Source organism: Culex pipiens, chromosome 1 (genome assembly GCF_016801865.2).
Source record: "Culex pipiens pallens isolate TS chromosome 1, TS_CPP_V2, whole genome shotgun sequence".
Taxonomy (NCBI): Eukaryota; Metazoa; Arthropoda; class Insecta; order Diptera; family Culicidae; genus Culex; species Culex pipiens.
This window is the reverse complement of record NC_068937.1, coordinates 136,709,954-136,724,805: the sequence shown is the minus strand read 5'-3', so window position 1 is coordinate 136,724,805 and position 14,852 is coordinate 136,709,954. Positions and strand designations below refer to the sequence as shown.

At 38.5% G+C, this 14,852-nt stretch overlaps 2 protein-coding genes across 3 annotated transcripts in view; one reads left to right on the top strand and one right to left on the bottom strand.

Annotated features, from left to right (window-relative positions):
* LOC120422115 (cytotoxic granule associated RNA binding protein TIA1-like) overlaps window positions 1-14,207 on the bottom strand; it is a 610,909-nt gene extending 596,702 nt beyond the window's left edge. For both annotated transcript variants that reach the window (XM_052711638.1, XM_052711639.1), the window contains exon 1: window positions 13,471-14,207. In XM_052711638.1, coding sequence (XP_052567598.1) covers window positions 13,471-13,545 — 75 coding nt within the window. In that variant the 5' untranslated portion in view covers window positions 13,546-14,207. The remainder of the gene's footprint in view (window positions 1-13,470) is intronic.
* Window positions 3,511-10,160, top strand: LOC120420764 (polyserase-2-like). Its single transcript, XM_039583866.1, is given in 8 exon segments — window positions 3,511-4,236; window positions 4,295-4,528; window positions 4,583-4,656; window positions 4,879-4,970; window positions 5,022-5,266; window positions 5,328-5,708; window positions 10,056-10,092; window positions 10,094-10,160. Coding segments are annotated over 8 exon segments (1,800 nt in total). The 5' UTR covers window positions 3,511-3,551; the 3' UTR covers window positions 10,146-10,160.
* Window positions 14,208-14,852: the final 645 nt, after the last annotated feature.

The window sequence follows — 14,852 nt, the reverse complement described above, 5'->3', positions numbered from 1 at the left end:
TTCTTTTAGTGCACCCACCGCCCACATGTTTCGCGTGTTCGTATTTGCTTTTAATCGAGTCAATCCGATTTTCTGAGCCAGCTAATGGACCTTGGGGTAAGTGGGGGGATGACTTTGATTGGCTTTGGAATTGGAAGCAGCTGAAATCGGTTCCAATGTTGAAGATTTTGTTTGTGTCCCAAACCCAACGTTCTTACCAAAAAAATAACCGAGGCACAAAACAGTTTAAGTAGCGCTATTAAAAATTCATAAAAAAAATCCAAGTGCAAATCTTTGGTAAATTTTGAGGGACAAGTAAAAATAATGGCTTCCAAAACAGTTTCCTTTAATGCCACATAATGGCAGTCATTAAACGATTCCTCCCCGAGCAGATGGAAATAACTGGAAAAGTTGGAGGTCAGGACTTATTATTTAAACACTCAGATTAGCTGTTATAATAACCCAAAATAATAACATAGATTTGTTTGGAAAATAATTCAACTTGGTGGGTGTATCAACAATTAAAAAATCAACTTTCAAATTTTTCACTTTTTATAAAAGTTTTGATGTAAAGTCCACATTTCATGACCAAAATTATGTCCTTGACAAAATAGGTAATATTAAAAAATGAAATACAATAACTAATTTGGTTATGACTGCATATTATTATTATTTTATGTTGGAATATCACATTGATCAATGATTGAATAATTTTCTATATGCCAATAACTTGAGTTGTTTTGATCTGAGGTAGATATTTCAACAGGAGTTGTTGAAATGATCTTCGTCTTGTTATTCTAACTTGCCCGAGTTGCAACCTAACTTGGGAGAGTTTCGATGCATGTTGATGGGTGAATAACCGAGCATAGAAGAATTTTACTGAATATTTTCTGTCAAACATAACCTAAAAACAGGGTAACCACTCAAATCCCATTTTCAAATTCCCGACTTTTTCCCGACTTTCCCAGAACCTCAAAAAATAGGTATTTCTTATCTGAAGAATGATTTCATTTCAAAAACTCTTTATAAAAAGTCAATATAAACTATTGGACAAAATTTAAAAAAAATCAGACAATTTAAGTAAATAAATATAACTTCAATTTTTATTTTTAAAATAACCAAACATAAAGTTTTTTTGAAACTTCGTTTCTACTGACAATGAAAATGATGATGACAAAAAGTTAAAGATAACAAAATTTTAAATTTTATTCTTATGTTTATATTTTTTATCAAATCTTTACATATCTTTTCACTTGATTAAAGTTATTATTTTTCAAAGAATTTAAAAATATCTATGAATTTGTTTAAAAGATGTTTTACGAAGAATCCTTTAAAATTTTATAAATTTTTTGCTTATTAATTTTATGAATCAATTTCGATTTATCGAAGTACCAGTATTAAAATGTTTGAATGTTCAATAAAAGCTTCAGTTTGACAACACTTCATATTAAACCACTTATTCCATAAGAATGTTTCTTTAAAAAAAGTTCTCTAAACTTATTTGTTATAACTCGCTTTTTAAACTTTGTACAAATTTTGAATTTTTTAAAGCACAAAACGGAAAAAGATGTAAAACTTCAGAAAAACAATATTTTCGTAAATTCATTAATGTATTGGCCATATCTGAGAGTCAAAATTTTGATTAAATTTTTTACCAGCCTTATTTACAATTTCAAGGTTTTGAAATATTTTACAAAAAGGTAAAACAATTTTTCTTTTTTTTCATTCAGAACAAAAAACGTTTGTATTATTTTCGATATTTAAGTTTTCCGAAAACTGAAATCAAAGCTTTATCTATAGTCCATCACACACAAGTTTAAGGGAATCAGATATATGGAAACAACATTTGAAATGACTGAATGAGCATTTAAACAAATTGAACACAAATAAAAACTATGCCAAACTGAAGTTGGATTCATTTTTTAAATATTCAACCATTTTGGCAAAATGAAACAGAATCAGAATCATAACTATCCAGGTTTTTAAGCGAAGATGGCGTTTGAATGGTGAACGCCCGAAATGTCAAAATCGCGCAGTAGCACCAACATTAGAAAAAAAAATGTGGCTGTCATGCCATGGCACACTTGTTCCGTAATGTTGGTACCACTGCGTGATTTTGACATTTCGGGCGTTCACCATTCGAACACCATCTTCGCTTAAAAACCTCGATACGCTGGTCATTTTTTTGTTTTTTTTTTTTCATAAAATTGTTCTTATAAGGTCCTTTTCGGTGCTGGGACCTGGTTAGGACCGAGTCAGCTTTTGTAATTACATTTTACTTAAAGCTAAGATTAATTACAGAGGATCTTGTGTGTATATGTTAGTGGGAGGGGAGCCGATTACCCGCGGCCTATATACGCTGGTTATGTTGTTATTTGAAGTTATATGTTATGTTATCATTTGTTCGATAAACTTAGTCAAAAATAAAAAACAATCTTGTTGTTCATAAAAAAATTGGGTCAAAAACATGCCACAATTATCATCTGAAATTTATTAGGATTTTTAACGTCTTATGTCCAAAAAGGTCTTTTATTTCTCATATAGATTGAAATAAGGAAAGGAACCCTAAATTTTAAGTTCGATGCTAAAGACGAAATGAGTGAAATTAATTTCAAAGGTGTACAACATATTTTAAAATTATTCAACAGTTTGAAAATATTTTTCAAACAGGTATGCTTGGGATTACCGACTTTTCCCGACTTTTCAACAAAATATCACAATTTCCCGATTTTTCATGGATTTTGGAGAATTCCCGACTTTCCCGATTTCCCGACTTGAGTGGCAACCCTGCCTGAAAAAGAAGATCAATTGTAGGATATTTTTCCAAAAGGACGTAACCTTGCTTGAAACGCCCAAGGTAACCCCATATTGTAAAGTATTCTTAGAATTTTTATTTTTTGATTGTTTTTTGAGTTCGTGGTACAACTCTGAACTGGAGCTTAAAATCGTATTTTTTTAAATACGCCATCGCGACCTTCGACATTTTTTTTATTTTTAATCTGAAACAAACCAAATTTTCATTATTTTTCAGTATCTAAAAAATGTGCAGGTGAACAATTTAAAGCATTTTTTTAAATTGATAATTCGTTAATTTATCGAAATCCGATCAAAAAGGCACTAGCGCTTAGGACCTTCTGAAAACATACCCGAGAGTTAAAAAAATGTTCTGTTTTAGTGCAATTTAGTTCGCTTTAACTCAAATGTGTACGTGCAATTCCTGGTATTCGCTGAGTCAGAGGTCGACTTGAACTAATTGGAAGCTGTGCGTCTGAAGATCTGCAAATTTTTGCATAAACGGCCAATATGTATTATCATCACTTTTAAAGCTAAAAATGCATTTTTAGATCTACAAAAAGCTGCAACTTCCTTCTACGATTTTTTTTATGCGAATGGAATTTATTTGGCGTCGCTTTATCAAACCACAAACCATCGTTATCAATTACGTCAATTTGGCCCCTTAATTCGCGCATGAGTAACACGACCTCGACAAACTGCAGCGGAATGGCTTCCTCGCTCAATCAGTTCAACGATTGACGATCGACGCTTCAGTAGCGATCGCACTCTCAATCACCATGGACATACTTTCGCTGGTGATGTTGGCAATTTTCGGCCTCGCAAGTTCTGTCAACGCAAGCGAAGACAGCGTCAGTTCGGCCACCCAGTCCCGGTACACGTGCGGGATTCGCAAGAACTACGTCGTCGATCTAATCCACAAGGCTAGCTCGGCTGTGCGTGGCCAGTGGCCGTGGCACGCCGCGCTATTCCAAGGGACGGCGTACAGATGTGGTGGAACGCTGATTGACCAGCGGCACGTCCTGACCTCGGCGCATTGTGTGGTGGTTCAAAGAAATAGGAGGCCCCTTGCTATTGGTGATGTCACGATACAGCTGGGGAAGCTACATTTGGACGACGATAAGGACTATGTGCAGATTATGAACGTCAGTGGAATTCGAATTCACGAAGAGTTTGAAACCCACAAGAATGATATTGCGCTGCTGGTTTTGTCCAGTTCGGTTGTGTACTCTGATTATGTGATTCCGATTTGTATCGAGAGCATTCAGACGGCCAAAGCGGACGATCTGGAGGGTAAACGAGGCTGGACCGTCGGATGGGGTGAAACGGAGGAGGGAAAACTATCCAAAGTATTGAAAACGGCCCAGATGCCGGTGGTCAACAACACGGTGTGCGTCCAGAGTGATTCCCAACTGTTTGGAAGGTTCATATCGGACAAGGTGTTTTGTGCTGGCGATCAAAATGGTATGGTTTCGCTGGAATAGTTACCGGAATGACATGACGTGTGTATTAATCATTGCAGGGACTAGCGTCTGCCGAGGTGACAGTGGCGGTGGCATGTATAGCTTGGCCGGTGATCAATGGGAGCTTCGTGGAATTGTTTCTTTTGCCGGTTACAAGTCTGAAACTGCTAGTTGCGATACTATGAGGTATGTCGTGTTCACCAACGTGGCTTCATATTACCATTGGATTAAAAGGCAGACCGGCGCATTGGATGATGAAAATGCATCTGCTCCCAAACGGATAAGCGAACGAAGTGAGTATCGAGTTGAGTTAAAGTGTTAGATATATTAAGTAATGATTGTTTCAGAATGCCTGCAGTATCGGAAAATAGCCAAGAAGACACAGAGTGGCGTTTGTACGAATTCGAGATCTCCTCATACGGTAAGAAAAACGTTACGTTGAGAGAAAAATGGTCATCGAGTTCAAGGTTTCCGGATTGATTCCCTAAATCATCACTTTTCGCAAGATTATTTAAGAATGAATCTGACAGTAGAAAGCTGTCTTCCTTCTCTCGATTGGTAGCTCAATAAAAAAGGGGAATTTCAATACAATTGCTCGCGCTTGGGAGTCAATGTGTTAACTCACCAGTCGTTCTTCCAATAGGTGGCAATCATCGATCGTAACCAGCGTCACATCTCAAGTGGGATCATCATCAGTGAAAAATTCGTCCTCACCAAAGCGCCAAATTTACTTGAGTAAGTATTCGTTAGTATCATTTTTGCGCAGTACTAAAATAATACTTTCAGCATTTATGAAACGGATGTGGACTGGGATGAGCTCAGAGTTCGCGTTGGAAATCAAGCAGACATGAAGATCCTCCGCGAGATCACTCATCCGGGCTATGATTACGCAACGTATCGGGACCATATCATGCTACTGGAGCTGGAAACGCCACTCGTGTTCACGGATGTGCTCCTACCAGCTTGTTTGGCCAACGAAGCCAGCGAAAACTTGTACGATACCTTGCTCGTGAATGGATACACCGGATTGAGTACGACCTGGACTCTTTTTGTAGTGATGATTTGTACCTTGAAACATTGCTCCCTTTGCAGATCAAACCGCAAATAATTTCCATGAGAATGTAGTCAACAGATACATGCTGAGCGATCTGTGCAACACAAGTATTCAAGCGGTAGACAAAAAGTACACGCTCTACAAGGGAGAAATCTGCACCAGATTCAGCTCCAGTGCGGCCTTCGACTGGAAGGGCATCATCGGAGGTCCGCTGCAGACGGTCAACACCCGCAGCTGCATGTTCACGATCGTTGGCGTTACCAAGTATCTGATCCCGTACAACGAGAATCAGAACGGACTGAAGAACTATATCAACGTTTACTCGCGCGTCACTGCCTATCTGGACTGGATCGAGCAGGTTGTGTGGGAAAATGAGCCACTAATTGAAGACGGTGGAGATGAGACCGAGAATGAAGTCAGTGATATTGCGGACAATTTAGTGCAAATTGAGTCTTCACAAAGAATTGATGTCCAAGAAACAGCCACAGATCAAGCTGTTGATGTGAGTTCAGAAGTAATTGAGATCAATCAAGAATCAGAACAGAAAAGTATAGCTCAAGCTCAACGTTCATCACATCTAATGGTAGTTTGGACATTGATTATAGCTATGAATTTGGCTTAAAATTTTTATGACGGTGTAAAATTTAGCAAACAAAAACAAGGACATGTTGGCTTGTTCCCAACTAATCCACCATCCTGCCAATAATTTATTAATAACTCCAAATCCACGAGCTCTTCCGGGAAAATCCCACAAACGATATGCTCTCAATTTTAAATCATTCCAATTAGCCCTTACAACGGGTAATTATCCCGACCTCCCCAAAGTCCTCCCAAAAACCCAAAAATCCACGCGGTTCCAAAATTCAATATCTCAACGAGCGCATCCGCAAACCCGAAATGCAATTATAAATCCGCAGGATTAGCAATTATTCAAATGAGGGGCACCCCTACCCTCGCCTACCGGAAACAACAATCCGGGTCATCTGGCCTCAGACCCATTAAGCCGATACACACATGTGTGTGCCGTGCCGTGACCCTCGGTACAAATAAAAACAGGCTCAAATGAGGGGCCAGCTTCTAAAATTAGCTTACGCGATCAGTCTGTGCAACGAGACCATCAGATAAAGGACTTTTTACCGCCGCCTTTCAGCGCCAACTCATGGCCGAACCGGCACGTTCTGGACGCTGGATGACGCTTTGAAAAGGGCGAAAAGGTTAAGTTTCGAGAAGACATTCAAACCACAAAAAAAACGAGAGCATTTTCCTCTCAAACATAAGAGCAAATTCCTCTTAAACCCTTCGAAAATGTTCCGATCGTGTTTTCCGCCCGATGCAAGCCGCAATCATTTACGGGACCAGCAAATGGTCACTGCACGATAAGGGGGGACCCCTTTTTCCGATGCACCCTTTGCGAACGCTATGCTACAGGTACCCCACTGAAAAGCACCCACGTGGCCACGTGTGCATCGTTTATTTATTGTGCGCCCAACCAGATTGTGTTGGTCGTAGCAGGCCATGAACCGGGCGAGTTGGAGCAAAGCGAATCGTTTTTTTGTTTTCCTCCGTCACGATTTCCACCGATTGCTTTGTGGCTTCCGGTGGGAAAGAAAACGGAACCAGACGCGCGGAAAGGTGGATTGTCTCGATCTGTCAATTTCCGGAAGCCTTTTGGCAGAGGCCGGGAAATAGCTTGTTAGTGGATGTGATGTGATTTGCACAGAAAAAAAAATCATGGTAATATTACATCTGGGCAGGGGTACATCTGTTATGTCAGAAAAAAGGTGTAATTTTACCTCTGGAAATGTGTAATTTTACCACTTTTCTGGTGTAATGTCACTTTTTCAGTCTAAATTGAGGTAATATTACATCATAAAAGAGGAAATATTCAACCTTCCAAAAGTAAAGCATCCAAATTTACTAGTGCGTCCATCCCGGGAATTCCCGGGACAAAAATCCCGGGATTTTTCCTAAACCGGGAATTCCCGAATCCCGGGATTTTCTATAATTTGTCCCGGGAATTCCCGAAATTGAAAAAAAAATCATATTTTGGTCTGGAAATTCAGATTTGGTTGTGAAAATAGAAGAACAATAAAGTGAATTAAAATTTGTATTCAGCAAATCTCAGCATTAAATTGGCTTTTTAGGAAAAAATATGATAATTTTAATTAACAGGTCCGCAAAATGCCTAGTTCTTTAATTTTTTTCTCTATTATTTTTTTTTTGAAGACTGGATATATTTACGTATTATTTCGATTTTAAATTTGAAAAAAAAACAATCTCATATCAAATTATTTATAATCAAATACCGGCATCTAGGGCAAATACGTACAAATGTAACGAATAAATACATAAATACAAATGTAACGAATAATTAAAGCAAAAAATAATTGCATGACGTTTTGGATGACTTCTGTTAAAACAGGAACAAAACCAAACAATTTGTACTTCCAAATGTATTGCTCTAAAATCTCCTGTACCTATTTAGACTGCATTTCTGTTTTTCCCTCGGTTGGCGATAGTAACTTGAAGATAATTTGTAAAATATGTTTTATATAAAACAATGAATTCAAAACTTATATAAAATTTTACATTGACTGGTATCATTTTATTTATTGTCGTTTTTTGGTTTTTTAGACATATAAAATATTTTTTTTAAGCTGTTTTAGTCATGTCACATAAAAATATATATAAAGGAAAAAAATATAAAAGAATATCCAAAGTTTTTTTTGAATAGGTCCTATAAACATATGGAAGACAAAAGCTTATTGGACCTTTTCAAAAAAAAAAAAACTCAAGAATTATGTAATTTGATTCGCAAATAAAAAATAATTAATCATGCTGGCATTAAAAATAGTAGTTGATATAAAATCCTAAACACCACAAAGACAAAAAAAAAATCTTTCAGGCTATTTTAAAACTGTCGTCTTTGTTTAGATTGAAGTGAGGATTATCACCATTTGATATTATTACGCTAATTCAATGATTTCAAGCTTGAAAACATAACAAATATAATGAAACATAGATTTTATTACTAATTCAAAAATTTCCCGGGATCCCGGGAATTCCCGGGATTCTAAAAATAATTCTAAAAACCCGGGAAAATTGGACGCCCTAAAATTTACATTATTTTTTTTTCTGTGTAGGGGGATCTATTCGGGACTTTGACTGATTTTGAGAAACTTTGGAAAAAATAAAGAAAAGAAATGCTCAATACAGCTTTTACTTTAAACATTTGAAAGAAATAACCAAAAATCTACGTCTAAGAACTTATTCTAAGCACTTGACATTTCAAGGTCTCTAGTTACATGTTTGTCGAGAGCACTTAAATTCCGTCAAGAAGTAAGACCGTTCAGCAACCAGCAAAAAAAAAACGGTCCCATCTGCGAGCGCCAATTTCGTCGAAAGTACTTTACGATTTATAGACTTTTATTCTCTCTCTTCCTGTTGGTTAGTCCCCGCATGTCTGTCCCATACGCTCGAAATCAAGTCCATGTCTGCCATATATTTACACCCAAATGAGAGATCTCTGACAAACAATCTCTTTTTGCATTGCGCTGCTCTCGGAATTTTACCCAATTTTGGGTACGTTGACTTTATAGCAAAACTGGGCTCGCCAAAGGTCACTCAAGGTGGTATTCCATTGCGGGAAACTTTGTTTACAAACAAAGTCTGGTTTGTTTGTCGTGTTGAATTGTTTGTGTTTGGCTTAATGTTCAGACTTAATAACAAACTTGTCAGAGCACCCTCGTGTGAGTGCCCTCAGACCTCACATATCGCATTCAATAGCTCGACGAAATAAATCTTTCTGCTTTCTTCTCAATCTCGGTAAGTGAACCCTTCAATTCGCAATGAAAACCCATAAATTTGGTTGCCCCCTTTGATTTCCCCTTCCGACTTCTGGTCTCTCACGCGGGATGCCCTGGCCCTGAGAGGTTGTACCGAGGCCTATAACATAAATGTTGATAAAGTCGTAGGCATTAGGGGGTTGAGTTGGAGCATTCTCCACAACAAGAGATCGATTCCTAAATCATGGAGCTCTGCTGCAAAAGTCAGTTGGTCCGGCGAGGTGAAGAAGCAGAGGAATTCTTTTGTCGTAATTGAAACTGGTGATTTAGAAGAAGGAATTTCAAGAGAATGTTGAAGCTAAGAAATAAAAGTAGCAATAAAAAAAATCGCAGCGAGATTCGAACTCAAGTCATGCCAAACGCAATTTTGAACTGGCGTCTTAACAGGATACTTCAAAGTCGATTTTAGGTCGCTCACTGGCTAAAACAATGGGTCCTTGCTGTTGTAAGGAAAAGAAAGGGTAGGGAGAGCGTGCGAGTCTTGAATAGTTTGCAAACAAAGTTTCTCGCTTGAAATTTTAGAGAATTTTTCTCAATGCATAAGAGCAAAACCTCTCTAACAAAATTGTGGTAAAAAGGACCACCGTCCCGAGTGAATCGGGACAACTTCATCAACCAAGTTCATGTCGCATTCCACCTCCCAGCTCAAGGCAATTAAAATGCTCGTACCCATTGTGCGGGATATTTATGGTGATTTAATTTGATACGGTTGCATAATTATTGTTTGTTTGTTAATTAGTTATTTTGGATTTTCATGCACAGTGCGCTCCACGTGTGGTGGTGTCTGGAATGGTGCATACATCCAGGGGAAGAACTCTGTGCACTGCTGCCACACCGAACGAGACGGGATTCGAGCGGAAAATTACGGTTAAACAGTGTGGTGAATGGGGTTCCGCTTCTCGATTTCCCGGGCGCACACAGAGTGTGCCATGACCTGGACGGTGCTGCTGGTCCCGGTTGGGATCCAAGCAGGCCGTTCACTCGTACAGGACATCGCCGATTGCTGTGTGAGGATATTTATCTTGATTTATAAATTTAAATGCTCGGCTTCGCTTTTTTCTCCCTCTATTTTTCTCCTGTTCCTGTTGCAGGGTGTCGGACACTCTGGGCGTAAGCTGGTAAGTTATCTGCATGTATTTATAGAAACTGGGAGGAAAAGGCCGGGATCCACTGGAATGGGGGCGATTTGTTTAACCAGCAGATTTGAGCACTTTTTTTTACATCCGAGGATGTGTTTGTTTGACAACGACACTCGCTCGCTCGGTGAATGGTCCAGCTGTGACCAGCAGGATCTGGTGGTATAGTAGGCCAAGCTTGGAGTGGATAGCTGGGATCAGTAGGGTCGATGGAAAGTACTAACATTTGGATGGAAATCGGATTTTTATTTTAAGGAAAAAGGGCATTTTCCGTAATAAATTTTAAATATGGTGAAACCTTACGCAAAATGTGCATGATCGCGTACTAATATATAATAAAAAAAATATTCGTCTCTTAGTAGGTAAATAGTAGGGTCATCTACCCTATATTTCGAGTCCTTCTGAGTTTCAGTGAAAGATCGATAAAAAATGGATATTTATATAAACAATTGGAAAATTCGGGAAATAATAGGGTTTCTTGAAAATACAAACTCAATACATCCTGCTCACACTTAATTTTGACATTCTTAGGAGTGAGTGGGATACGCTGAATGTTTACATTTGACGGATTAGTCTATTTTAAGGGGTTACATACATGTAAATCGGCAAAAATGTCAGAGGTCGGTTTGAGCACATAATTAAACTTTTTTCAAAATCTGTTTTCAGGGCATTAACATATACATTTTCATCTATTAACAAAACAAATTTGAAGACATTTGGTTGTATCATTGCCGAGATATAGCTATTTGAAGTTAGCAGTTTTAGAAAACGGGTGCCACGATAACTCAACATTGCTTCGACCAAATCGGCTCAAAATTTTGGTGAAGACTCGTTAAACCGGTCCCGTGTGCATGACGAAGGCCGATTTTCAAAAAGTTTATTTAAAGATAAAAATATTTTTCTGTTTTTCATATAAAAAATCGCCAGTTTTTGATTTTTGTATTTTTTAAAAATTCAAAATTTCAAAATCGGGCTTCGTCATGCACACGGGACATGTCTTGGGAGTCTTCACCCAAAATTCCAGCCAATTTGGTCCATCCCATCTCGAAATATCGTAGCACCCGTAAATCAACTTGGTGTTCAGAGAAAAACGCTCAGAAAGTTAGACAGTTGGCTTTGCGCATGGCAAAATTCTGAGCTTAAATCGTCTCTTACTCAGTTAAATCATGAAATATCTTCATGAAACTTTCAGGAGTGATTGAAAATTATCTTTTAAGTGGATTTAATAAATTTTCTGTTTTATGAAATTTTGTGATTTTCTACATGTATGTAACCCCTTAAGCAAAACAAAAGATGTGGACTGTTTCACATCTAGAGTTTTTTTTAATAGGTCCTATAAACATTTGAAAGATAACAGCTTATAGGACCTTTCAGGGTGACCACTCAAATCCCATTTTCAATTTCCCGACTTTTTTCCAGACTTTTCCAGAAAGCTCAAATAATAGACATTTCTTATCTAAATAACGATTTCAAACAAAAACTCTCTATAAGAAAAGTCAAAATCAACCACCGAAATTTATTAAATTAATTTAAAAACATTTACAATTTTTGTAAACACAGAAACTGACCAACAAATTAAAAAAATACTTCAGAAATGGGAATTCATTATTATGACTGAGTAGAAACACAAACAATTAGTCCTCAAAAAAATCGAGAGTTCAACAATACTTATAACTTTCATGTTATTTTTTAAATTGACAAACGTATAGTTTTTGATACTCCGTTTCACCTGGAAATGGCAAAAAGTTAAAGATAACTGAATTTAAAATTTTATTCCTATTTCTTCCACTTATTTTAAGCAAAATGTTTGAAGAGAAAAAAAGTTTAAACAATTTTACCATAACTCAAAATTTCTTTGTTTTTTTTTTTGGCAATTTCAATATTTTCATCATGTTTCAACGCTTATACTTATACTCACAAAAAAAGTTCAAGGGCAATATTTGGAAAAAAATATATTTGAAATTACTTAATGAATTTAGTTAAACATTTAAAAATATTTACAAAAAAAATCATTGCCAAACTCAAATTGAAATCAGTTTTCAAATATACAATCTATGTGACACCAGGCTCTATTTTTATATTAGTTTTTCATTAACTTTACCTCTTGTTGATAAACAAAAATGAATAGAGATCATTAGATTCATCTAAAAAAATATGAAAATCGGTGTCAACTGCATCCAATATTTATTAAGATTTTGAATGTCTTAAACAGCTATTCCATACTCAAATATATTGAAATTGTGGAAAGATCCTTAAATTTTAAGTAATTTACAAAAGCAGAATTGAGTGAATTTAATTTGAAAATTGTACAAAATATAACAAAATTATTCAAGAGTTAAAATTAATTTTCAAACAAGTTTGCTTGGAATTCCCGACTTTTTGACAAAAATCATCAATTCCCGACTTTTTTCCGATTTTTGGCGAATTCCCGACTTTTTCCCGACTTTCCCGATTTCCCGACTGGAGTGGCCACCCTGGACCTTTTAAAAAAAAAACTCTAGACATTTTCTAAAATTTAATTTTTCTGCAATACAGCAGATTTACTGATGTCTTAGAAAAATTGTAAATTTTGACGATATTTTAAAGTAATTTTACATAAAACAGTTATTTCCGAAAAAGTGTTCACGTGATTTATGGATGGTCCCAAATGGATTGTTACACCACCACTTCTGTCAAAAAAGGTAAATATTATGATTGGATTTCTAGACGAATAGCTGGGTATCAGAAAAAAATATATTTTCAACCGAGTCTTCATTATGCATTCTGTAGACTGATTTTTCTTTCTCACGACGGTTTTTTCGATTTTGACAAACAGAGAGCTGAATGTACCATTACTGATATTATAATAAATAACTATAATGAATACACCCTCAGTTAGGGATAAAAGCATATTCAGATGTGGAATTAAAAATAATCAATATAAATGAATATTGATTTTGAAACTGTAAAGTAAATGCCGTTAACGAACCCAACTTTGATGCAATAAAATTAACTGCCAATTAAGACCCAATTGATGGTAATGCCCTGTATTTTGATGTCCGCTTTCGGTTCAACCCATTTCCCACTTTGACACACACTCCACTCTGGGCCGTGTGTCGGAATGTCCCCTTTTAATCACGGCCCCACCGTCAATGTAGCAATTTGTCCGGGTCGTCCCGGCCGATTGCTCTCACAATCAATACTAATTACACGCCACCTACCTTGCCAACGTTACTGCCGTAGGTTACCACCGGATTGGTGGGTCCCGCCGGAACGCTGAACGGGACCAACAGCATTGGGTTCTGGAACGGCGTGGTCGGCGGAATCGGAGGTGGCAGACTGGCGGCGGCCACGTTACTGCCGGGACCGGGACCAGGGCCACCACCGCCGCCACCCACGCTGCTGTAGTGATGGTGGTGATGAACCGTCGTGGCCGGAGGTGGTCCACCGGGGGACACCGCCGTCGGTAGGGGCCGAATGCTGGTGGCGAGGTTGGCCGCGGTGGCGATGAGTGCCGGCAAGGGCACGCGCGGTGGTTTCGGTGGAACCGGCGGCGGTGGGGGCAGATTGAGATGGGCGGAACCCTTTGATTGACTGTTATTGACGGCCGGGCCTGAAGATGAAGACAACGAAGATGAACAGTGACACGTGGCCGTCGAACTGGAAGAGGTGTTGGTGACGGCGAGTTCAGCTGATGACGAGTTGGAGGTCGTGGATGCTGTCGGAACGGTGTAAGGTGCTGGCCGGTGCAGATGATGAAGAGAGGACGATTTCGGTGCTTTCGGTGCAAAGACTGCACACGGCAGAACCCCGACCAAGCGTAGCCCCACGGGGCTCGCGTCGGGTGATGTTTGAGAGCTTATTTTTGCTACTGTTGAAGCTGTGGCCGATGGTCTGCTTCGACCTTCCACACTTTGCACACTTGCCTCGATCCCCCCGGGGGTCACACACTTGTCGTCTTCCGTCAGTCACGCAAAACCACTTCTTCTTTCTTCACGATCTTCTTCACTACCCCGAAAAGCTGATTACGCCGACAAATCGATTCTCGGATATTCCGGCACCTTTCCCAACACCGACACGCTTTTCAAGCCGGAAGCTTATTCACTTTTTCCCGTTGGTTTCGATTTTTTCCCCACAACACACTCACAGACAAATGGAGACGCACGCGACACACGAGAGGGGGTCGTCCACCGAAACCGAAATATTGCCCCAACACACGCTAGCAACTTCCAGCAAAGCAAAGCTGGATACTTTCACCACACACTAACTTTGAGGTTTCGGCGGGAATCTGTAATTATTATCATTTATCACGAAAAAGGGACTAGGACGACCACGAAAACGAGGGGCACGACACGGAATTGTTTTGGTTTTTTTTTTCGTTGGAGCTGCTGCTGTTGTTTTGGGTTGGTTTTGTTTTGTTGTTGTTGTTCCTGGTTAATTTTATCGCTGGTTGGCATGAAACGAAACAGATACAGAAAACAGGAAAGATTCATTAGGCATTTGTGTGTGCGGGGCATGGGCGTTGGACACGGACAGCTAGGGACTGCTGCAGTAGTGTGTGTATGTGTGGGGAATTCTAAAATGTTTGTGCTAATTAGATTGT